This window comes from Chlorocebus sabaeus, chromosome 12 (assembly GCF_047675955.1).
Source record: "Chlorocebus sabaeus isolate Y175 chromosome 12, mChlSab1.0.hap1, whole genome shotgun sequence".
In the NCBI taxonomy this organism is placed as follows: Eukaryota; Metazoa; Chordata; class Mammalia; order Primates; family Cercopithecidae; genus Chlorocebus; species Chlorocebus sabaeus.
Window position 1 is genome coordinate 62,361,384 of NC_132915.1, and position 25,367 is coordinate 62,386,750.

Genomic DNA, 25,367 nt, shown 5'->3' on the forward strand with positions numbered 1-25,367 from the left:
GCCCTGGATGGGCCTGGCCTGGGAGTGGGGCCATGACATGAGGCTTCAAAGTGCTATAAGAAGAGCTGGGGGGCTCTCCAGACACCAAAAGATCCAAGCCTTCTGTACATGTGGGGAAACTGAGGCCCAGAGAGGGAAGGGGTCCTATCCAGGTCACACAGCCAGTCCATGCTGGGCCTGGGAGAATGGGAGAGGGTCCAGTGCTCCCATGGCTCATGTCCTAGCCCGGGTCCCAGAGCTGCACAGATCCATCTACAGGAGGAACCATGCATATGCATGCATGTGCATACGTGTGTGTGCGTGCGTGTGCATGACAGCAAAACCAAGAGCAGGGACCTACAAGGTACTATGATGCCCACCCCACCTTATCCTGATGCCTCCCTCCCTCCCTCTCTCCCTCCTTCCTCCTTTCCTTCCTTCCTTCTTTCCTGATGCAGTACCTGTCTTTCTCCTCCAGAGACTGCCCACCTCTGCCCCAGCCCTTGTTTTCATCTCTCCCCAGGGCCTGGCCTCAGTCCACCCACCATCCCCCTTACTTCTCTGACATCTTCTCCCCTTTCCTCTTTCCATTCCAGCACCATGGCCCCTCCAGCTCCCCCTCAGAGAGCTGGCTGTTCCTTCAGCCTGGCATGTTCTTTCCCCAAGTGTCCACATGGCTCACTCCCTCACTCCTTCAGGTCTTTACTCAAAGTCACCTTCTCACTGAGGCCATCTGCTCTTCACACCTCCCCACACTTTCTATACGCTGCCTGCTTTTTCTCCATAGCATCTATAACACGCCATATATTTTACATAGAACGCTAGCTCCATGAGGACAAGGACTTTTATCTTCCTTATGCCTGTGTCCTCAATGCTGGAATGGTGCCTGGCACACTGGGGGCTCTCAACTGGTATCTGCCAAGAGAATGGAAAGGCTTGCTCTGCAACTGGTCAGGGCTCATCTGAGCCTGATGTTGGGACCAGAAACTGCAAGGTGTTAAGGGCAGCGGGCCTCGTGCAAGCCTGTGGCAGAGCAGTGGACAGCAGGTGGGAGCTCTGTATGAACCCATGGCTGCCCTGCCTCCAGGGCCCCTCCCAGGGACAGGAGGATGCCAGAGGGCTGAAGTGCTTGGGGAAGGGCAGAGGAGGGTAGGAACCAGAACCCTGGGCCCCGTATATGCCTCTCTCAGCTGTAACTGAGGCCTTGGGACCATTCTGCTCTGGAATGCCAAGAATGAGAGAGGCTCACAGGGCCGCTGAGGGTAAGACTGGGGAAGGGGCTTACAGAGGGTCACCGAAGAAGGCTATTGTACAGCTGGGGACTTCCAACTTCCAGCTGTGGGCCCTTCCCTGGTCACTCCCAGCCCTGGTTCCCCTGGCTCAGCTCCTCCCACCATGGGATGTCAGACACAGTCGTCCTCCCTGGATTCCCTGTGATCTCACCAGGCTCCCCACCTGTTACCCCTACCCCCTGCCCCCCATTCTCACACTACAGCTATTCTTTCTTTGTCTTTTAAATACTACATACTGGCCAGGTGCGAGGGCTCACGCCTGTAATCCTAACACTTTAGGAGGCCAAAGTGGGTGGATCACTTGAGGTCAGGAGTTTGAGACCAGCCTGGCCAACATGGTGAAATCCAGTCTCTACTAAAAATGCAAAAATTAGCCGGGTGTCGTGGCGCACGCCTGTAATCCCAGCTACTTGAGAGGCTGAGGAAGGAGAATTGCTTGAACCCGGGAGGCAGAGGTTTCAGTGAGCTGAGATCACGCCACTGCACTCCAGCCTGCGCAATGGGAGCGAAACTCCATAAAAAAAAAAAAATATATATATATATATATAAATATATATATATATAAAAAACATACAAACAATATGGATCACATTTATATGCTATCAATCATATAATAAACCCACAAATGTCCAACCCCAGAACTAGAAAATTATTAATAGCTTGCACTACTCTGGTGTTCCTCCCCATCTGCCTGTAGGAATTATTTCTTTTTCTAAAATAGCTTTCTTACATATATATAGTGAAGAATGTATTTTTGCTTATTTTTCAGCTACAAGACTGGTGTCACATTGTATATAGTCTGTATTACTTTTTTGGTTTTTTGAGACGGAATCTCACTCTGTCACCCAGGCTGGACTATAGCAGCACAATCTCCACTCACTGCAACCTCCGCCTCCTCGATTCAAGGGGTTCTCTCCTGCCTCAGCTTTTTGAGTAGCTGGGACTACAGGTGCCCAACTACGCCAGGCTGTTGTTGTTTTTTGTTTGTTTTTGTTTTTGTTTTTGTTTTTTTGAGGCCGAGTCTCGCTCTGTCACCAGGCTGGAGTACAGTGATGCAATCTTGGCTCACTGCAACCTCCGCCTCCCAGGTTCAGGCAATTCTCCCACCTCAGTCTCCCGAGTAGCTGGGACTACAGGTGCCTGCCACCACACCCAGCTAATTTTTGCATTTTTAATAGAGACAGGGTTTCATCATGTTGGCCAGGATGGTCTTGATCTCTTGACCTTGTGATCCACCCACCTCTGCCGCCCAAAGTGCTGGGATTACAGGCGTGAACCACCACGCCCAGCTACTGTTATTACTTTTTATGCCTCCAGAATTTTTCTGTGTTGTTGCAGGTGTCTGTTGTGCCTTAATTTTCACTATTGTATAGGATTCTATTATGTGCAATTGCACAGCCTTGTATGTATCTGTTCCCCTGTGGAGGGACATTTGGGTTGTGTCCAGTGTCTCTTGACCATCTGCCTTGTGCAGTGCCCCCTGACCCTCCTGTCATTAATCCACACTCTAGCTACATCCACAGACCCATGACTTCACGAACCCCCATCTTCTACTTCTGAGCTCCAGACCATATAAAAGGCATAACTGTGTTTATTGAGCACTTACTCTGAGCCAGAAACGATTCTCAACATTTTACATGTGGTAGTGCATTTAATTTTCACAGCAACACAAATGGGAGGTAATATTCTTATCGTCATTTTACAGATGAGAAGACCAAGGCCCAGAAGGGTTGAATATCTTGCTCAAGATCACACACCTTTTGCCACCCCCAATTCCAAGTCCCATAGGCAACTCAGACTCAGTACGTCCGTGATGTAACTTATCATCTTCCTCTCCAAACCATTTCCGCACTTGTGTCCTACTCTCAGTGGGGACATCTCCAATCCCCAGGCCCAAGCTGGAAACTGGAAGCCTTTTCTGACTCCTCCCTCTCCCTCACCCACTCCATCCAAATGGAACCCAAGTCCTGCACATTGTACTTCTCGGGTATTGATCAATCCCATCTCTCGTCTCCACGTCCACAGTGCTGACCCATTATTAGGTGCCCGGCTGCTGCTCCTGGCTCATCACTTCCCGGCAGTCTTCGCAGGCCCGTCTCCACCATTTCCAGCATCCTACACGCTGTGGCTCAGGTGTGCTTTCTAAACCTCACCTCACCATGTCCCCCACCTCCAGAACGAAGCCCAGCTTCCTCTGCCCATCCCCTTAAACTGTAAAGTGCAGTGCCCAGCCCCAAAAAAGACACCCCCCACCACCATACCTTGCTCTGTCTGCTCCTGGGAAGCCTCCTGGCCTTGACCCAGAGGCTGGATGTGAGTTTCCCCACCCCGAGCCCCACAGCCTCCAAGCCTCCCACTCTGCACGCACCTTCTTCCTTATAATTACCTGTTCCCCATTAAACTGCAACCCTCAAAGGCAGAGCACAGCGCACCCACTGCACATCCCCAGTGTCCAGGCAGGTGCACACAGTAGGTGCACAATAATTGTTGAAAGGCAAAATGCATGAGCAATGACAGGAACCATGGGTGATGCTGCTTTCTGAGCCCCAGGCAGCAGAGTGACTCCTGCCTGGCCCCAGGGTCAGCAGATCCTGGCCCCCCACCCCCACCCAACCTCTGCGGCTGCTTCCCTGGGGCTCTATGAGGCTTCTTCCTGTGTCTTCATGTGTTCTAAGGATTTCCCTCTTTGCATCTTCCTTTCCAATTCCTTCATGTGGGAGCACTCTGGCACCAGGGAGAAGAAAGAGGAGCCCAACCCCTAACCAGCCTTCAATCTATAACAAGCATTCTCAAGGGAATTAAAACTGATTCTTAAAAGGAGAGGTGAAAAAAAAATCTTAACTCTTTTTTATGTATAAAGCACAGAACATATACAGCACATAAATAGATATATCTGTGATATTAAAATTTCATGTGATTAAGGAAAAAAAATCTAGAAGACTACTAGGGAAGGCACTAATAAGAAAAAAAGGCTAAAAAATTCTGATCTACATTCTTGGGCCTTGCCTTGTCTGGTCCAATAACTGGCCAGAACTCGGGGAAAGGAAGAACCAGGGGAGAGTCTAGAGTCCAATCTCAGGATCCCTTCAAAGTATTTCCAAAGCCGGCCCCCCAGCAGCCAGCTACGGTCCTTTCCCCAAAACAGCCCTTCCTTCCCCCATGCTGAAAAGCCCTCATTCTGTTTCTGTCATTCTTTCATCTCACCCTGTTGCTACTGAGGGCACAGGTCAGCTCTTCCCCATTCTCCCCCTGGGGCACCCCAGTTCCCAGGGCGTGAAAGACTCAAGGCGCCTCACCTCTACACCTTGGGCTAAGACATAGCCCTAGAGCTCCTGGAAGAACCCAGGAGGGAAGCCTGACCACAGGAGGCCCCCAGGAAGTGGGGCTACTGCTGTGGGACAAGCCTTGCTTTATTGGGGAAGGGATGGGATCACAAATAATCTCTACTTAGAAGTGCTCTAGGGCCATGGATTCATGTAAGGGTGGGGCAGGGTGGACTGAAGATCTGTTGGCAGGGCTCACGGAGACAGGGGTGAGGGGAGAGATCGTGGGTTCGTGAGATCCCATCTTGGGCAATACGGTTATCCCGTAGTCTTCGTACGCCACAGAGTCCTCCAATTTCAGGGGTTCCCGTGGGATGGTGGAGCCAATGAAGACCAGGTAGATGATGCCACCTAGACAGGCACCCAGAAGTGGTGCCACCACTGGCACCCACCACCAGTTCTCCCCTTCACTGCAGGCAAGAGGCAGAGGCCTGCTGAGGGGGCTGATGCCCAGGACAGCACCCTCATCCACCTCGGCCCACGACAGGTTGAGCAGAGGATTCATCCCCAGGCTACCCCAGGAAACATCCCCAACCCGGGGACCTGGTCAGCCTCAGCCCGATTCAGGGACAGGGTTGACACCCAGTGCAGGTGCAGGATCTGTATCTGTACTGGCCTGGGGAAATGTTGGGACTCACTCCTGCTCCCCAGGCCACCTGAGGGTTCAGCAGGACCCTACTGCGCTGCCCCTCACATCACCCGCCACCCCTCAACACACAGGAGAACCACAGAAAAACTCGAAGGAATGGGCCTGGGCAGGGGCAGTACCTGAAGACCTGTTTGCCCCAGCCAGCAATGAAGGTGAAGACGCGAGGGGGCAGGTCCCGGGACGGGTTGATGGCATATCCTGTGTTCATACCGAGGGACACCCCAATGATGACCACGAGGATGCCTATCACCAGCGCCTGTGTTCCTGGCAGTGCTGGGTTGTTCTCCTGGTCCGTGATGGCGAAGAGACACAGCTGGAGCATCCCGGTCAGCCACGCCTAAGGAGCAGATGCTGTGGCAGCTCACCTGGGCCGCTCCCCAAGCCACAGGACCTCGGCAGTGCCCCAGATCCAAGCCCACCAGCACAGACACGTCTCGGTACAGTCTCCATCCAGAGTTCTTGTCCTGTCTATCCGGAGGGGCTCCCTGCTGGCTCCGTCCTCAGGGGTGGAGGGCAGGGGGAGGGGTACTCATCCCGGACCACTGACCTCATTCAGGAAGCCCCGCCACAGTGTCATGTGATCAGGAAGGTAGGTGGCAAAAATGCCAGCTGTAGCAACGGGACCGGTCACCATCAGCTGTCCACCCGAAAAGTGGAGAATGGCCGCTGCGGAGACACAGACTGTCGTGTGAACCTGCCCCCAGCTAAGCCCCACCGGGTCCCAGAAATGAGGTTATAGGTTAGAGGGTGGGGGAGCTCCAGGGCTTTTTTCTCCCAGCTATTTTGACTAATCAGGACACTGAGGTCCAGTCTGCCCATATTTCATAGGAGGCGGCTGAGGCCAGAGGCGGACACCTGGGTAAGACACTCACTGTAGAAGAGGGTGTAGATGGTGGCAGCTGCCAGGAAGGAGCCCAGGAACTGCCCCAGCACATAGACCGGAAACTTCCTCCAGGGCACACGGCCCAGTGCACAGTTAGCGAAGGTCACAGCTGCATTCATGTGGGCCCCTGCGGGCAGCAGGCAAGTGGGAGAGCAAAACAAACAACGGTGACAAACAGTATTGAGAACAACGATGGCTAGTGTGTATAAGAACATGCTCCGTGACAGAGCGCTCTCACTGAGCCCTCACAACCACCCAGTGAGGCCGGGGCCACCATCTTCGTTTCACTGTTAAGGAAACTGAGGAACAGAGAAGGTGATGACTTGCCTAAGGTGACACAGCCAGTGAAAATGGTGGGTCAGGGGGACCCGGGAAGAATCTGGGGCAGACACGTCATAGGCACGGGGTTCAGAGGAGACTTCCTGCTGCCCAGTAGCCAGGCTCAGGCACTGGCTGTGCTGGTGAAGGGGCTGACTGAGGCAGGCAGGAAAGAGCCTATTGGGGACACCTCGTCTTGCCCGGTCCGGCAGGGGCTGGGCTCACTCACCAGAGATGTGGCCTGCCACGTGCACTCCCATGGTGACTCCGAAGCCAAAACCCAAGTTGACACCAAGGTAGCTCCCGTATTTTTTATTTAGAACCATATGGGCCACGGAACCAAGGCCGAACACCTACAAGGGAGGGCCTCTAAGGGGGCTGCCTGCCCAGAAGCCCCAACCTCAGAGGAGGGCTCGGAGCTCAGTTCTAGCTCCTCACCCCCGTGCCCTGGGCCTCCCTGGCATTGCCTCGAAAATCCTCTGGCACGCCCTCTTCCTCCAGAGCCTTCCCTCCTTACTGCCTCCTCTCCTTGCCCCTGCTGAGGCCTCTCAGACCTGAGCCACTGAGAGCCAGGTGGAGCGGCAGTCAGAAGCTCTTACGACAGACATCCAAGCACCTCAGCCCCAGGCCCACCTGAAGTTTTGGGGTAAGGCAAGGCTGCGAGGAGGGGATGGCTGATGTGGATTGCACCCTCTCAGAGTCCCTCACACTTCAGGTTGGCCTGAAGGAAGTTTCTTTAAGGGACCTCCAAATCCATCCATGACTGACTCTGCCAGGAACCCCTCCCTGCATACACACACACACACACACCCTCCCCCCCAACCTCTGCAATGCTGGAACAGTGGGGTCCTAACTGTCTTGCCCTCAGCTTCATTTCCACTGACCTCAGGCAGCATTCCAAGCTGCTGCCGCTTGCCCATCCCTCACGGCTCCTCAGATGACACCGCCTTCACAGGGGAAGGGGCGTACCTTCAGGCCCATTAGCCTCAGTCTGGAACCACTGTTCCCTTCAGCCCTAGCTCTGTGCTATCCTCTCCCTCTGCAGAGGCCTCCATCTCCCCAGTACCTTCCATCCTCCCATTGATTGGCTTCCACAGACTGGAATCTCATCCTTCCCAGCAAACTGTCCCACCCCTGCCCAGTGTCCTTCTCCAGGATGCCCCCTCCCTGTTTCAGTCAGGCTGCATGAGAGAACACACTGTCCAGCTGCTTCACCCCTTCCCTCGCACCCCCTCGTCAATCTGGCTTCCACTTCCACATGTCACAGACACCAAAGCTCTCTCCAAGGGCTCCAGCAACCTCCTGATTTTCCAAAGGTCTTTTCAGGCATGGTTTTACCACATCAACAGCTTCAGCTATGCTTGATGCAGTAAAATTCCCATCATCTCCACTGTCAAGCCAGATCCCTATTTGCAAATCCCCACTGGAACTCTCCTGGTGTTTCACGGGCGTCTCAGGTTCTGTTGAAGGTTCGCCATCTCACAGCACACCTGCTCCTCACCCTATGTTCCCCATCCCCGTTGGCAGAGCCAGAAACTCAGATGTTGCAAATGGGAGCTTCCTCGCTATCCTCCCCAACACCCAATCAGCTCTGCTTACATTCTCCCCAAACCTCACCCAGCCTCCTCCTTGCAGCCAGAGTGACCTTCCTAACAAAAACCCCATCGCGTCTTCCCCGGGCTCACTCACTGGCTCCCCTCCACTTCTAGGATGAAGTCCAAACTCAGTAGGCCACCATTTAAGACCCTGCATAATTTCATCCTTTCTGCCTGTTTCATATCTGCCCCAGTATTCTTTCCATTCAGCAATAGTATTGCTACTAAATAATAATAACCATTTAATGAGCACTGCCTACATGCCAGCAAGTTATACTGATCACCTCCTTTAACCCTTACATGCCAATGTTATGAGTTAGGTACTATTATTCTCCCCTACTTGACAGCTGAGTAACCTGAAGCTTAGAGAACTTGAATGGCTTGTCCAAGGTCACACAGCCTGTACATGGTGAGCCAGGACTAAATCCAGGCAGTTACCTATGCCAGATGGCCTTAAACCAAACAACTGCGCTGCTCCACGCATGCCTTACTCTCTCGTGCCTCTGTTTTTGTTTGTTTGTTTGATTTTTGAGACAGGGTTTTGCTCTATCACCCAGGCTGGAGTGCAGTGCCGTGACCAGGGCTCATTGCACCCTCCATCTCCTGGGTTCAAATGATCCTCCCACCTCAGCCTCCCAAGTAGTTGGGACTATGGGCATGTGCCACGGCACCCAGCCAATTTTTTTTTTTTTTTTTTTTTTTTTTTTTTTTTTTTTTTGAGACAGAGTCTTGCTCTGTTGCCCAAGCTAGAGTGCAGTGGTGCGATCTCGGCTCACTGCAACCTCTAACTCCCTGGTTCAAGTGATTCCCCTGCCTCAGCCTCCCAAGTAGTTGAGGTTATAGGTGCATGCCACCACGCCCAGCTATTTTGTTGTATTTTTAGTAGAGACAGGGTTTCACCATGTTGGCCAGGCTAGTCTCAAACACCTGACCTCAGATGATCGCCTGCGTCAGCCTCCCAAAGTGCTGGGATTACAGGCATGAGCCACTGTGCCGGGCCTCAGCTAATTTTTTCTATTTATTTATTTTTTGAGACAAAGTCTCTAGAGTGCAGTGGCGCAATCTCCCACTCACCGCAAGCTCTGCTTCCCGGGTTCACGCCATTCTCGTGCCTCAGCCTCCTGAGCAGCTGGGACTATAGGCACCTGCCACTACGCCCGGCTAATTTTTTGTAGGTTTAGTAGAGATGGGGTTTCACCGTGTTAGCCAGGATGGTCTCGATATCCTGACCTTGTGATCCACCTGCCTCAGCCTCCCAAAGTGCTGGGATTACAGGCGTGAGTCACCGCGTCCGGCCTTTCAATTTATTTTGTGTAGAGATGAGGTTTCACTATGTTGCCCAGGCTGGTCTCGAGCTCCTGGCCTCAAGTAATCCTCTCACCTCAGCCTCCCAGAGTGCTGGGATTACAGGTTTGAGCCACCATGCCTGGCCAGAATATCCTAATAATTTTACACTGACTACATCTTGAAATAGGATTTTGGATATATGGGTTAATTATTAAAATTAATTTCACCTGTTGCTTTTTACCTTTTCAGTGTGGATACTAGAAAAATTTAAATTATATAGATGGCTTGTATTGTATTTCCCCTGGAGAGCTTTGTTCTAGCGTTGATGAAAGAGAAAACCTGGAGAATTGTGGACATGAGGGCCGAAGTCAAAGCCGTCAGTGGAGAAGGCCCCAGGAGGGGTACAGGGTAAGAAGGCAGACCAGGCCAGGCGCGGTGGCTCACGCCTGCAATCCCAGCACTTTGGGAGGCCGAGGTGGACAGATCACTTTGGGTTAGGAGTTCAAGACCAGCATGACAAAACCCTTTCTCTACTAATAATACACAAATTAGCCAGGTGTGGTGGCACTCGCCTGTAATCCCAGCTACTCAGAAGGCTGAGACAGGAGAATTGCTTGAACCCGGGAGGCGGAGGTTGCAGTCAGCCAAGATCGAGCCACTGCACTCAAGCCTGGATGACAGAGCAAGACTCCTTATCAAAAAAAAAAAAAAAAAAAAAAAAAAGGTAGCTGGGCCTGCCTGTAGAGCCACACATCACACTCATGGGTGGACGCTGGAAACCTCAACTGTGAAGCAGGTGTTGAAATGGGAGAGGAACCGAGAGAGAATGTGCCATGGATGCCGAGGAGAAACAGAGTTTCCCAAGGAAGGTGCGGTCCACACTGTCGCATGGAGCTTCTAGGTCAAGTGCGTACGGGCCTAGAAAGCATGCTTTTTTTTTAATGTGACAATCCAGCAGTCATTAGGAACATGGTGAGCACTGCGTCATCCAGCTGTGGAGGCAGAAGCCTGGTTCCAGAGCTGGAGAGGTGAGGAGGTGGCAGCAAAGAGTTGAAAGGCACCAGTGTAGACTCCTCTTTGAGAACTCGCCTGAGGAGCAGGGGAGAGAGAACAGGATCCGCGAAGGGGCTGACAGGGTGAGGGGAGGGAGGTTTCGTTTTGTGTTGTTTTCAGTGGAGAAACTTCGGTATGTTTATAGGCTGAGAGAGGGACAGGCTGAAGATAAAGGAGAGAATAAAGTGACAGTGTGAAGTACCTGAGTAGGCTGGACAGCTGGATTGGTGCAGAAGTGGAGGGGTCCTCCAAGGAAGGAGAGGACCCCACCCCAGCCAAGGGGTGATATGTGGATACATGGGTGGTTAATGGGTCTGGTGGTGAGAGGGACAAGAGGGTGAGGTGAACACCACAGGAAGTGTTGATTATTTTACCTGTCAAGCAGCAGGTCAAGACATTTGCTTATTTTTATAAATAAATAAATAAATAAATAAATAAATAAAGTCAGAGTACAGAGCAGATTTGGGGAAGTCTGAGAACATGTGAAATAGCCCAGATATGGTGGGGGAGAGGCAGTTGAGCAGGCCCCACTGGGTCCCTCAGAAGCCCCAGGACAGAAGCAGGGGAACCCAGAGCTGGGCTGGCTTCAGATCCAAGATAACGTATAGCAGGGGAGGGCAGGAACAGATGTGGGTGCAGTGGGGAGTGAGGCCAGGACAGGCTGACAGGCTGGCGGGATAAGGAGGTAGAGGGACTGGAGCAGGCATGGAGGGTCTGAAAACAGGGGCCCCCATGGCCTTTCCCCCACTCCAATACCATGTGCTAAAAATACTGAATGAGCATAGGCCGGGTGTGGTGTAATCCCAGCACTTTGGGAGGCCGAGGCGGGCAGATCATGAGGTCAGGAGTTCAAGACCTGCCTGGCCAACATGGTGAAACCCCATCTCTACTAAAGATACAAAAAATTAGCCAGGCGTGGTGGCACACACCCGTAACCCCAGCTACTTGGGAGGCTGAGGCAGGAGAATCGCTTGAACCCAAGAGGCAGAGCAGTGAGCCGAGATGGTGCCACTACACTCCAGCCTGGGCAACAGGGTGAGACTCTGTCTCAAAAAAAAAAAAATGGGTGAGCGAATGAACCCCACATGATTCCCTGTGTCAGGGTTGCCAACTGGCAAGTCATGCCCTAATTCATCCAGCGCACAGGTTTTATTTAGATAACTTGGTTTTGAAGAACAGAAGTTTCCGTCTCTCTTGAAAAATGAGCAGCTCAGGCAACACTGGCCTGCATTCCACCCTCCATGGCAACAGTCAGCTGGAGTGGCAGCAGCTACAGCCTCGCACAGATTGGCACTCAGCAGCCAGCCAAAGTCCCCACCGCCCTGAGTTGCCGCTCTCTTGGCCCCTGTAGCATGTGATCTACAACCCTTGCCCCATGGCTCACTAGTACGGCTGGTTTTCCGGGGCCCAGATGGCTCCAGCCCCTCCTCTCCCTGATCAGTGAATGTGGCCCAGCCCATCCAAGTCTCCCCGACAGCCAGGAGGCCACAGCTCCAAGGCAACACCCCGGAAGCTGCAACATGGATCAGTCCGCTTCCCTCGTCCCGGCTGCAGTAAATGGGGCCAAGGTCACAGTAGCTTTTTGGCAAAACCTTCACCCTGGTGACTCACTGAAATTCCTATATATATTTTTAAAAAAAAAAAGCCCTCACTTCTTGGCACAGCCTGGCAACTAAAAATAACAACAACACAATGTCCGACATAGGCTTTCACCTCACAAAGTTCTTTTAAAGTGCTACTGTCTTCAATTCTCACAGCAAATCTGCACAGCAAGAATTTTTCTCCCACTCTATAGATGGGGAAACTGAGGCCGAGAGAGGCGTCTTGAACTACCTGAAAATGAGGACCTTACCCTGGCTGGGGGAGCATCAACAAGCCAGAGTCTTGAAAAGCTGGCCATATTTAAGCTAAGGGACGGAGTATAGAGGTTAAGGGTCAAGACTGTGATATTAGGCCAGGCACGGTGACTCACGCCTGTCATCTCAGCACTTTGGGTGGCCGAGGCGGGAGGATCACTTGAGGTCAGGAGTTCAAGACCAGCCTTGACAACATGATGAAACCTCATCCCTCCTAAAAATACAAAAATCGGCTGGGCATGGTGGCATGCACCTGTAATTCCAGCTACTCCAGAGGCTGAGGCACAAGAATCGCTTGAACCCGGGAGGTGGAGGTTGCAGTGAGCCGAGATCGCACCACTATGACAAAGCAAGACTGTATCTCAAAAAAAAAAAAAAAAAGACTGTGATATTAGACTGCACTGGATTTAATCTTGACTTAAAGTGTGACCTTGGGCAAGAGGCTTAGTCTCAAGGAGACTCAGTTTTCCCATCTGTGAAACTGGGATAATAATAGTACCTACTTCACAGGGCTATTGCGAGGATTTGGGAAGATGCTTCATGTAAGGTGCTTCCCATCACAGAGCCCGGGATGCATTAGGTGCTCAATGAAAATCTCAATAAAAGGAAGAGAAACAGAGATGTGGGCAGGTATCAAGCATGTGGGCGGTGCCTATTTCCCTAACAGCTCTCAGAGGATGCACCCTCCTGCCTCCGAGGTTCCAAGGGTTAACAGCCCTCATGGGACTGGAATGTCTTGTGATAAGTGAATTACTTTGCCCTGGATTAAGGAGGGACAGGATCCAGCTGCTGTCCTCACAGCTCAGGAGCCAAGCAGGTGGGGAGGTAAGAGAGGAGCAGGGGAGGGCCAGAGGCAGAGAGGAGAGAGCAGCTGAGAGCACCTGTCCTAATAACAAGAAACCAATACATAGGTACCACATGCGTACTGGGTGCTGAGACTTGGCATTCTTCACACAAGTCCTCCAGCTTGGTGTTAGTGTTCCTGTTAACCAATAAGGAAGCTAAAGCTGTGGGCCGGGCGAGGTGACTCACGCCAGCAATGCCAGCACTTTGGGAGGCCGAGGCAGGCAGGTCACCTGAATTTAGGAGTTCGAGACCAGCCTGGCCAACCCAGGCTGAAACCCCATCTCTATTAAAAATAGAAAACTTAGCTGAGCACAGTGGTACGAGCCTGTAGTCCCAGCTACTCAGGAGGCTGAGGCAAGAGAGTCACGTGAGTATGGGAGGTGGAGGCTGCAGTGAGCCGAGATTTGCCACTGCACTCCATCCTAGGAGACAGAGTGAGACCCTGTCTCAAAAACAAGAAAGGTAAATTTGTGAACAGTTAAGATACTTGTGGATGGTCACACAGCTAGAAGATAACAGAGCTAGGATTCAAACACAGCTCCAAAGCCCATGAAGGCCTAATTCTACACAATATAAGTGAGAAGTCAGGCTTTAAGCCAGGGAGAGACCTGCCCAAGGCCAACCGGTGACTCAGTGGCAGGGTCAGGCTAAGAACCCTGGTGTTCTGATTTCCTCTCTCCCTTGAGATCCATGGGCGCTACCACACACACAAACATTCTCTCTCACCCCACCTTCCTCTAGCATGCACCTGGCTGCCTTTGCTTCCCTTCCCAGAGGCTGCCCCTTCTTTTTCTAGACCTGGACCCTGCATAAGGTGCAGTAAACATGGCTATAGTCGTGTTAAGGGCAGAGGCTCGCTGTGGTAAGTGGCAGGGCTGAAGCAGGTGGAGAGGGAGCAACCTCACATCCCGCCTGCAGTCTGGATTCTGTCCCAGTCACACACTAAAGAAGAGCCCTTGTCAAGGTTACCAGCAGCCTCCACGTTGCCAAACCCTAAGGCCTCTTGCCAGTGCTCACCTTGCGTGGCCATCTGCTGACAGCTTCTTCCTGGTGGAACCACTGCCCCCCTCTGTCATGCAGTCTGCTCTGGGTCTCCTCCCACCTCTCTGACCATTCCTTCTCAGGCTCCTTTTCGTGCACCTCTTCATTCCTCAGGGCTCTGTCCTCAAACCATCCTTTTTCTGTACACTCTCTCTGGACAATGTCGACAATCACCACCTGTGTTATGATGAACTTCAACTTTTTCCTTCCAGACCAAGCCTCTCCTGAGCTCCAGCCCCTTGCCTGTATTTAACTATCTCCTGGATTTCCCCATGGGCATCTTGCCTGTCACCCTGTGCTGGGCCCCGTGCTCCAGAACAGCTCATCAGCGCTTTGCCCACATCTTCTGCTGGCAGAGTCTCCCCAGTTCCATCTTCCACAGCCCTCTCAAACACGTGCTTTCTTCTCCAACCCCAGACCAGTCATCACCCTCTCTCTGTCCCAGATCAGAAACAGCCTCTTAACTGATTCCCTCTTGCCAGCCGTGCCTGTCCTGCTTTTGCTCCACACTGCACCCAAAATTACCTTTAAAATCCAAATCTGATCATGTCACTCCCCTGCTTGCCAGCCTTCAACATCGCCCAGTGCCCTCTGGATTCATTCTCAGAGGCTGATCATCAAGTTTCTCTTCAATATCTCTCTTTCTTTTTTTTCTTTTTTTTGAGGTGGAGTCTCGCTCTGTCGCCCAGGCTGGAGTGCAGTGGCTGGATCTCAGGTCACTGCAAGCTCCGCCTCCCAGGTTTACGCCATTCTCCTGCCTCAGCCTCCCGAGTAGCTGGGACTACAGGTGCCCGCCACCTCGCCCGGCTAGTTTTTTGTATTTTTTAGTAGAGACGGGGTTTCACTGTGTTAGCCAGGATGGTCTCGATCTCCTGACCTCATGATCCGCCTGTCTCGGCCTCCCAAAGTGCTGGGATTACAGGCTTGAGCCACCGCGCCTGGCCAATATCTATCTATCTTTTTTTTTTTTTGAGACAGAATTTCGCTCCTGTCGCCCAGACTGGAGTGCAATGATGTGATTTCAGCTCACTCCAACCTCTGCCTTCTAGGTTCAAGTGATTCTCCTGCCTCAGCCTCCGAATAGCTGAGATTACAGGCGTCCACCACCATGCCCAGCTAATTTTTGTATTTTTAGTAGAGACGGGGTTTCACCATGTTGGCCAGGCAGGTTTCAAACTCCTGACCTCAGGTGATCCACCTGCCTCAGCCTCCCAAAGTGCTGGGATTACAGGCATGAGCCACTGCACCTGGGCCTCTTCAATGTCTTCACCCTGGGTTTCCCTTCTCCCCATTTCCAGCCATGCCCCTGATACCCCAGTGCATGGTTTCATTCGACCCCCACATATTATGAGCCTTTCTGTCCAAATAGACTTGATTGGCCGGGCGCGGTGGCTCACGCCTGTAATCCCAGCACTTTGGGAGGCTGAGACGGGCGGATCACGAGGTCAGGAGATCGAGACCATCTTGGCTAACACGGTGAAACCCTGTCTCTACTAAAAAATACAAAAATCTAGCCGGGCGAGGTGGCGGGCGCCTGTAGTCCCAGCTACTCGGGAGGCTGAGGCAGGAGAATGGCGTAAACCCGGGAGGCGGAGCTTGCAGTGAGCTGAGATCCGGCCACTGCACTCCAGCCTGGGCGACAGAGCGAGACTCTGTCTCAAAAAAAAAAAAAAAAAACAAAAAAAAACAAAAAAAAACAAATAGACTTGATGAGAAAGGCCTCCCACCTCTTTACTTTCCTCTGCTGCTTCCCCTGGCTCCCAGCTCAGAGGCAAGGAATGGACAATGTGACTTATAGGGTCAGCATGGGGAGGGGGTCATGGATGGCCCTGGTGGAGCCCCACCCACTTCGTGCTGCCCACCCACTCACCATCATGACATACGTGCTCATGAACTCGGCCAGGAACTCTCGCACCATCTTCTTCTGCAGTATTTCCTGGATCTTTGCTGTCACGGACCAGGAGACCATTTTGGAGCCACGGGTGGACCTGAGACAGTGACCCGAGCCCATGGACAGAAAGGAGACTCAAGTCTGCCTGCTGCCCATCAGCTCTTCAACTCACAACTGAGTTAATGGGTAACCCGGCAGCCTCACCACACACACCTCCTCTTGCCCAGGGCAGCTGGGACAGCTGGAATTGGAGACACTTGAGAGCCATGGGGACATGGAGAGGAACGGGGTAGACAGCCAGGCCATGCTCCTTCTAGTTGGGACTGGACCAGTAAAAATGGCACACTAATGAAACCACTTTGCAGAGGGGCAGGTGGGGAGCTGAAAGTGCGATCCACGATGCCAACAAGTCTCTGGGAAAAAGCAGGGTAGGAGAGAGCAGACTGGAAAGTGGAGCTCAGTTGTCTATGTCTATCCATCTGTCTGTCTGCCTATCTGCTAGAGCCAGAACTTTAGGGTCACAGGCCAGGGCCTGGCAACAGTGAGGCACTCTACAAACAGCATGAGGTGTGACAAAGTCTGCTGCCGAGCTCTATAAACAGCACTGAGCGCTGAAACATGTACCAGGTTCTGTCAAAGATGAAGGGGTCAGCAAAATGCACCAGGCTCTGCAACCAGGTCAGTGCAAACAGAGGTTTGTGAGAGAGTGAGTGAATGAATGAATGATCAAGAGAGAGGGAGGGAGAAAAGGAAGGACTGGATCTTACTTCCTGGTGTATCTTCAGTGCCTAGCACAATGCCAGGCCATAGTAGATGTACAATAAATATTTGTTGAATGAGTGAAAACTGGGGAATCTGTCTTACTCTCAACTAGATCCTCAAAGCTTCCCAAAGTGCCTGGCACTTAATATATATTTAGTGAAGTGCACAATTAGATGGACAGGTAGATGAAACAGTAACAGGTCCCAAATCTGCGTATAGGGAGAGGTATAGGACTGGAGTTTGGGGAAGGTGGTGGGGTGGGGATGGAGGATAAAGAGGAAGAAGAGGGGCTGGGCCCAGTGGCTTATGCCTATAATCCCAGCACTTTGGGATGCCAAGGTGGGCAGATCACCTGAGGTGGGGAGTTCGAGACCAGCCTGACCAACATGGAGAAACCCCATCTCTACTAAAAAATACAAAATAAGCCAGGCATGGTGGCACATGCCTGTGATCCCAGCTACTTCAGAGGCTAAGGCAGGAGAATCGCTTGAACACGGGAGGCGGAGATTGCGGTGAGCCAAGATCTCACCACTGCATTCCACCCTGGGCAACAAGAGGGAGACTCCGTCTCAAAAAAAGAAATAAAGTGGGGGGGAAGAAGAGGGATACAGATACCTCTAAGTGTGGCCTTAGTGCTTGTTTAGACTAGTCACTCTGCTCTCTCACTGTCTGCATGCCCAGAAGCTGACACCAGCCCCTCAACTCCTCTGGCCAGCCCATCCTTGCACATCACGTACTGCCTTAGCTGCAGGTCTTTGCACATGCCAGTCCTACGCCCAAAATGGTCCCCTGCGTCCCCAGAGGCTCCTTTACCTGCCACCTTTCCCTAGCAGGGTGAGGTGACCCTCCACTGGCCCCCATCTAACCCCAGCTCCAGTGTTGGAGGCAACCACAGAAGAGGGGAGAGAAGTGGACAGAGCAGAAAGCCAAGAACACCAAGAGAATCCTGGAAGCCTGGCTCCTTCCTCATCACCATACAGCAGGCAAGACACAGTAAGCAACAGATAACCACCGACCAGCCAATGAACTCAAGATTTCTTGAATCTACTACGCCTAGAATGTTCAGGCACTGCAGTAAGGGACACTGGTATGATCCCAGCCCGTGGGAAGAAAAGCAATCGATTGAGCAATTACTGTGCAGTGTGATGAGCACTGCCCTAGCTGGAAGAGGGGGACCCAGCTGGAAGTGAATGGCCTAGAGGAGGGGGTAGGCCGCTCTCCCAGAGAAAGGGAAATCTAGGTCAAGAAAAGAAGGCTGGCGGGTAAAGGAGCCTCCAGGGAGGCAGGGATCATTCTGGGCATAGGACTGCCGTGTGCAAAGGCCTGCAGCTAAGGCAGTATCCAATGTGCAGGAATGGGCTGGCCACAGAGGAGTGGAGGTGGTATGAGATGGGCAGAGAGGGGCCAGGGCCAGGTAGCAGAAGGCCCCATGGCCCACTTTAGGGAGTCTGAACTCTACCAGAGGGCCATGGGCCAACTGGAGGATTTCAGCAAGAGAGCTGCCTCCCCTGTGGAGGCCAGGATGGAGGAAGTGGAGTTAAGGCAGGGTGAGCATCAGCTTCTCCACAGACGAGTAGAGAAGTGGTGGCAGCCTGCGCCACAGAGATGGCAGTGCCAACGGCCACAAGAGCACAGTCAAGCTGACAGGATTGGTGTTCGGTTAGAGAGGGAAGGGAGCGGGGCAGCTCAGCGACACCCTCAGGTCCTGGCTAGGGCAGCGGAATGACTAGTGTGGGGCGCAGCAGAGAAGCCGCGGGAGAACGGACGAGGAGGCCCTTTCTGGACATGCTGAGTGTGAGAAGCCCGCTGGACACCTGGGTGGGATGGCCAGTGAGGAGGTAGCTGGTCATGTGGTCTCACTTACAGACACATGTGGAGGTCAGCAAATCACGGATGGTCCTCTGAGCCATGGACACAGACAACAGAGCTCAAGAAGAGGGTACAGACTAAGAAGAGCAGCCCAAGAAAGCCAGCCTACAAAGCAAGGAACTGACAGCCAACCAGATCCCCTAAGTCATCTGCTAACCAAGGAACTAAATAGCTAACAACTCACTAACGCTTGTTTATTTTCTTTTTCTTTCCTTTTTTGAGACAGGGTCTCACTCTGTCGCCCAGGCTGGAGTGCAGTGGCACAGTCCCAGCTCACTGCAGCCTAGACTTCCCAGGGTTCAAGCGATCCTGCCACCTCAGCCTCCCAAGTAGCGGGGACTACAGGAGCACGCCACCATGCCCGGCTATTTTTTTTCTATTTTTTGTAGAGATGGGGTTTTGCCATGTTGCCCAAGCTGGTCCCAAACTCCTGGACTCAAGCAATCCTCCCGCCTCAGCCTCCCAAGGTGCTGGGAATTCAGGTGTGAGCCACCACGCCCGGTGGCTTACTAACTCTTTGACTAATCTATCAAAAACCAACTAACTGACTCTCCTGTTAACCAGCTATTAGCTCATTTAATTATCGAATCAACCAGTCAACCATAAACTATCCAACTAACCACAAGCCAACAATTCAACCTGCTAACCAACATTTCTTCATTCAACAAACATTTGTTGTCCAGGCATGGTGGCTCACGCCTGTAATCCCAACACTTTGGGAGGCCAAGGCAGGTGGATCACTTGAGGTCAGGAGTTCAAGACCAGCCTGGCCAACATGGCAAAATCCCATTTCCACTAAAAATAAAAAAAAAATAGCTGGACTTGGTGGCAGGTACCTGTATTCCCAGCTAGGGGGGCTGAGACGTGAGAATCACTTGAACCCAAGAAGCAGAAGTTGCAGTGAGCCGAGATCGCACCACTGCACTCCAGCCTGGGCAACAGAGCAAGACTCTGTCTCAAAAAAGAAAAAAAAAATTTTTTTTTGTTGAGCACCTACTTACGAGTCAAGCACCAGAAATACAAAGTTAAAACCCGCTCTCCACCCTGGGGTCACTCTGTTTAATGGAAGAGATGGGTAATGGCAACACCAGCAGAGAGAAGCAGCCTGGGACTTGGGGAGGCTCAGGGGAGACGTGGGAGGTGGGGCCTGAAGGAGGTTTTGAAGAATGGGCGGGTGGTGGCCTGACATGGCCATGGGGGAGTAGGCTGGTGATAGAAAGAATGGTGGAAGCTGTGCACATTCTAGATATTTTAGGAGATTGGTGACTGGATATGAGACATGGGGGAGAGGGAAGTATCAAGGATATGACCTGGACTTCTGGCTTGAGCAACTGAGGAGAAGGGGGCCCCTGACTGAGCCAAGAGCACAGGAGGAGTGAACTTGCAGGGGGCGGAGGAGGCCGTTTCCATCTAGGAGCTGAGTTGCCTGTGAGACACCAGTGGGTCTCTAGAAACAGGATCTAAAGCCCTGGAGAGAGACATAGGCTGGAGGCAGTGATGTCAACAGAGGGGCAGTATTCGTTCTCTCCTTCCAAGTGTACAACAGGCCAATATCCCTGCTCGTGTGGAGCTGACAGCAATGAAGTGTAATAAGCAAGTACATTTGTATAAGAGAAGGTACCAGCTTGTATGGAAAAAACAGAGCAAGGAGAGGGGAATTGGGAGTGCAGGGGCTGGACATGGGGTGTGATTTCAAATAGGGCAGTCAGAGTAATCCTCGTTGAGAAGGTGGCGTTGGAGCAAAGCCATGAAGGAGATGAGAGTGGGCTGTATGTTAACTGCAGAAAGCCCCTCAGGTGGAGGGAATAGTCATCAGAGGACTCCCAGGATATTTGAAGAAAGCAAAGAAAGTCAGTGTGAGGCCGGGTGCAGTGGCTCACGCCTGTAATCCTAACCTTTTGGGAGACCGAGGCGGGTGGATCACCTGAGGTCAGAAGTTCAAGAGCAGCCTGGCCAACATGGCGAAACCCCATTTCTACTAAAAATACAAAAAAAAAAAAAAAATTAGCTGGACGTGGTAGTATGTGTCTATAATCCTGTAATCCCAGCTCCTCAGGAGGCTGAGGCAAGAGAATCGCTTGAACGCGGGACACGGAGGTTGCAGTGAGCCAAGATGGCGCCATTGCACTCCAGCCTGGGGGACAGAGTTGGATTCTGTCTAAAAAAAAAAAAAAAAAAAAACCCAGAAAAGAAACTCAGTGTGGCTCAGTGTGGCTGGAGGAGGGAAAGCAGGGGGCTGGAGTGGGGAGGCCAGAAAGCTAACAAGGACTACATAGGCAGGGCCTTGGCCACTGCAAGGACTGGTTCTTGTTCACCCCAAAGACAACGGAGCCTGAGAGGGTGAGAGGTGCTGAGTTCGGTTGAGTTGAAGGCCACGTGCATGCCTTGACCCTCATCCAAGGCTTTCTGAGCCTCCCCTCACCCCAGGACCCAGCCCAGGCAACAGGTGTAAGATGCTCTTCTTCTGGGACCTCAGAGGCGAGTGGGTGGGTGGGGAGGAGGAGGTAGAGGGGGAACAGCTACCCCAAGGAAGAGGCTGAGGGTGGAGCAGGAAGGGCACTGAAGTGGGCTGGGTGGAGGACAGGGAGCTAGAGGGGGAGAAGGGGGTTGGGTACTTACCGCCTGTGCCTGGATGTTTGAACCATGTTTTGTCTTTCAGATTTGTAGATGCTGAGGAGCCAAAGAGAGGTCACCATGGCTGGAGCACACAGAACTTGGCCCCACACTTCTATCAGACCTTGGCCCCCAGGGGAGAAGCCCTGGGGCAGCTCCTACTAGTGCCACTCCCTTAACCCAGCCAAGCAACAGGGAGGGAGGAGCAGTGCTCAGCCAATGAGGCGACGCCCTGGAGCCCCACCCACCCATGCTGGTCCCAGGACCCCAACCCCAGGCCAGACCCTCCAGCGCTCCTCCAGACCTTCCCTGTCTGCAGCCCGGCTTTGGACTGTGGAGATGCCCTCAGCCTCTGCTCAGTGGCTCCAGCCTCGTATTTGCGTGCTATACATTTAACCTCAAGCCCACTTGCTGCTAACTTAAACTGTGACTGTCCAGGACCTGCACACACACAGATATGCACACACGCGCATGCACACACACACACACACACACAGAAGGTGAACACACAGGATGAGGCTCTGAAAACTCATTTCACCCTGTACCTTGCCTAAAAATTCCCCTTTGTACTCCTATCTTTCTCTCTAATTGACAACATGAAGGTAGCCCCAAGTCCCCTCACCCTGTCTGTCCTCCTCATTCTCTAACTCAGTTCCCTCTAGCTGCAGCACAGACTCTTATCCCCAGCCCTGACTGCAGAAACCCTCCAGCCCCAGCTCTAGCCCCGCAGGAGGGGACTCCGCGGGAGGAACAACTCCAGCAAGCTGGCAGCTGACCCATCTCTGGCCTGCACTCCTCCCGCTGTGGTCCACGGCCGGTGGTCTTCCGCTCTCTCCTCGTCCCACTCCCATGGTCTGCTGACAGCCCAGCCCAGCGCATCCCTGCCATCTCTGCTCTACCGCTGGTCCTCCCAACAACCAATATACAGGTAAGGAAACTGAGGCTCAGAGAGAGGGTGTGTGTGCCTGTGTGACACAGCAACACAGGACTGCACCAGAGCCAGAAAGCCAGGCCTTCCACTCCCAGCCGGCGCTCCTTCCCCAAACAATCCCACAGTCACCTCCTCCCTGTGTGGTACCAAGGGAATGGCCCTTCTGGATCTGGGCACTGAGGAGGCCGCCCCATCCACCCTGCCTGGAGCCCCACTCACTCTGCTGAAATGCCTTCTGATTCTCAGCCTCTGCCTTGGGGGCTTCTCAGTTAAAGTGCATCTTGATCTTGTTCCTCCAAGACGGTCCCTGGCTCAGCTTCCACTCCCAACTGGGGCTCGGCTATCCCTGTGTCCCCAGTCCAGAGCCTGCCTCTCAGCCCTCCCAGGGCAGCCTCAAGCACTGCTCCTGCTCCTCTAAGGGAGAGGTCAGTAAGGCTGGGGTTTGGCTGGTGCCACTTGAGCCAAGTCCAGATGCACTGCCCAAAATAACATCCCTCGTCTGGCCAGCGGTGCCATGGAGACCGAGTTCTGAAGCAGCCCTTTGTGAGGTCAGAGGTGCAGATCCGGGTGGGCACTCTGGGCCTCACAGTCCCAGAGGAAAGGCCTGTCCTCCAAGCCAATGTGCAGCCTGACTCTGGGGCAGCGCCTGAGGAAGCCCTCCCCAAGCCCCAGCCCTGGGGAAGGCTGCAGAGGCCTTTGAGCCCCCAGCGTTGGGGAGAGCTGTGCAGAATAGGACTGGAGGTGGAAGTGTTGGAGATCAACAGCCAGGTGGAGGGGACGCGGAGAGGCCATGGATCAGTCCTCAGGGAGCCCCATTCTGAAGGGGGAAAGGGAGACTCAGGCCCAGTCCTCAGGGCCCCCAGTCTGAGAGGAAGGAGGACACACAAGCCATATTTGCAGAGAAACACGAGCCTGAGGGAGGAGGCAGAAGCCCAGGCCTGGCCCTCTGAGGGCCCCTAGTCCGAGGAGCAGGTGGAAACCTAGACCCTGTCCTCAGGAAAACACCTCCCTTAGGAAAGGTCAGCAGGGCTCCTGTGAAGGAGCCAGAGCTGGGTCGGGGCGTGGGGTTTGGGGCTCAGCAGCATGGGAGCCCCGGGACCAAGGTGTGGTCAGGAGAGACCCTGGGGACCAGCGGCAGTCCAAGAGGACTTTTGGAGCCAGGGCCTGACTAGGTCTCAAACAATGGGGCAGGCAGTCCGGGGTTTCAGCAGGTGGCCCAGTGCTGAGACACGAGGGAGGTGTTTCTGGTCTGCAGACTCTGAGGACACTTGCTGTGTGGCATGGTAGATGGTGGGTAAGTCCTGAGAACTTCTGGGGCCAGGCTCCATGGGTGGGAAAAGGCATAGGATTCAGTTGTCCAAAGCCCAGGTGTGGGAATGGAACTGTCCTGTAGAGGGTGCCAAAGACCAGGTGTGGAACCTGCATAGCCCCCACACACCCTCCCACCCCTTCCAGCTTTTTCTGCAGGTCCTTCTGCAGGGGTGAGGCAGGGAGAGGAAGGGGTCGGCCGCAGTCCCGGGGCTTCCTAGTCAGAAGCCCTCTGTAAGGCACTAACTTCCCTCTGCAGATTTTTTTTTTTTTTTTTGAGATGGAGTCCCACGCCACCCAGGCTGGAGTGCAGTGGCACCATCTTGTCTCACCGCAATCTCTGCCTGGTGGGTTCAAGTGATTCTCCTGCCTCAGCCTCCCAAGTAGTTGGGATTACAGGCATGTGCCACCAAGCCTAGCTAATGTTTTTTGTGTTTTTAATAAAGACGGGGTGTCACCATGTTGGTCAGGCTGGTCTCGAACTCCTGACCTCAGGTAATCCACCCACCTCGGCCTCCCAAAGTGCTAGGATTATAGGTGTGAGCCACTGCACCCGGCCTCCCTCTGCAGATTCTACGTGGGCTTGAGACTCAGTCTCTCTTCCTCAGGAAGGGAGGGGTGCACGCCTGGAAATGGGAGAGCCCTGCCTTTATTCCTTTCCCATGTGTGCTTCCATGGCCAGGATGAGGTCATGTCAGAAGTGGATCTGGGGTCTTGGATGAGGTCAGCACTTGAGCAGAGTTGAACTGGACTAGTGTCAGGTTGGTGAGGGGGGGAATTGGGATCCATACTGGGGTCACAGATCAGACCCTAAGCTCATTTACAGTACTTGACCCTGGGGACTGAGAGGTGGAGAAGACACAGTCCCGTCTGTCTCATGGCAGAGACAGGTAAGCAGCAGGTGACTTAGGACACACCAGATAAGCTGGAAGGAATACAGACAGGGCTAGCCCAAGCTCGAGGGGGACAAGGGTCTTCCGGAAGAGGTGACATGGGAACTTAGTTTTCCAAAACGAGCAGGGGGAGGAAGGGCACCGTGGCATTTGAAGCTTGATGGGATTGTGAGAAAACCTGGGAGCTGTGAGTGACTTGCAGAGCGCTGTGGAAATGGGCAGGGATAGACCATGAAAGGCTTTGTCGGCCAGGCCAAGGAGTTCAGACTTTAGCCCAAGGGCCTGAGGAGCCTTCAAAGGGTTCTTAATAAAGAGAAGAGCAATGGGGTCAACCTGAGGTCCCCAAGGTCCCAGGGCATCCAGCAGGCAGAGGCACAATTGGGCCTGCGCTCGGGAGAGGGGTCTAGCTGGAGAAAGAGAAGAGGAGATATCAGCCCCTGGGCTTCAGCACTAGAGTCGCTGGGGCTGCCCAAGAAGCACAGGGAGTGAGGCAGGGGCCAGGGTCAGGATTCTGGGGAACAGGGATGATGAAGGAGTGGGTGGGGAAGGAGCTGGAAACCCAGACACGGGGCTGCCCAGAGACTGACAGGAGCCAGTAGGGGGCTGTTGCCCCAGAGTTGGTTGCTGGGAGGGGCTGGCCAGGCAGGTGTTTGCATAGAGCTGCCTGGATGAGCTGGTGGGGATAGAGGGTGGCAACAGCGCTGAAGAAGCTGAGGCTGAGGAGGCAGAAAGTTCAACTGCAAAGAGAAGAGAGGCAGCTAAAGGGGCCACCAAGGTGGGAGTTTGGGTCAGAGCTGTGAAGCATGTTAGTCTGCACAGAGCTTGCAGGGGGTCTCTGAGCCAGTGAAGATGGGGGTGGGGCAGAGAGGGAACACCTGGGGTCCTTTCTTCATAGGATGGGCTTGAGTAGAGTTAGCAGATAAAATATAAGATGCACTCCAGCCTGGGTGACAGAGTAAGACTCTGTCTCAAAATAAA

General features: G+C 53.1%; 1 protein-coding gene across 3 annotated transcripts; it reads right to left on the reverse strand.

Annotated features, from left to right (window-relative positions):
* Positions 1–4,663: 4,663 nt before the first annotated feature.
* AQP7 (aquaporin 7) lies at positions 4,664–22,603 on the reverse strand. Of its 3 annotated transcripts, none has more exons than XM_073021724.1 (8): positions 22,408–22,603; positions 21,264–21,314; positions 15,993–16,110; positions 6,674–6,797; positions 6,116–6,253; positions 5,791–5,909; positions 5,363–5,580; positions 4,664–4,945 (listed from the first exon to the last, which is right to left on the reverse strand). In XM_073021724.1, the coding sequence occupies exons 2-8, from the start codon at positions 21,287–21,289 to the stop codon at positions 4,744–4,746; spliced, it is 945 nt and encodes a 314-aa protein (XP_072877825.1). In that variant the 5' UTR covers positions 21,290–21,314; positions 22,408–22,603; the 3' UTR covers positions 4,664–4,743. The 3 variants fall into 3 exon arrangements, with proteins under 3 accessions (XP_072877825.1, XP_007967191.1, XP_037854253.1); XM_007969000.3 differs by having other exon boundaries at positions 4,664–5,004; XM_037998325.2 differs by lacking the exons at positions 21,264–21,314; positions 22,408–22,603 and having other exon boundaries at positions 4,664–5,004; positions 16,006–16,083.
* Positions 22,604–25,367: the final 2,764 nt, after the last annotated feature.

What these genes read in the sequence shown, in the direction of transcription:
- AQP7 (XM_007969000.3), bottom strand. Translation starts at nt 21,289, where the DNA reads ATGGTTCAAACATCCAGGCACAGGCG. An exon ending in TGAGCACGTATGTCATGATG is followed by an intron (nt 6,798 to 15,992) that starts GTGAGTGGGTGG and finishes CCTCCCTTGTAG; the next exon opens with GTGTTCGGCCTTGGTTCCGT. An exon ending in TGGGGCAAACAGGTCTTCAG is followed by an intron (nt 5,005 to 5,362) that starts GTACTGCCCCTG and finishes TCTTGCCTGCAG; the next exon opens with TGAAGGGGAGAACTGGTGGT.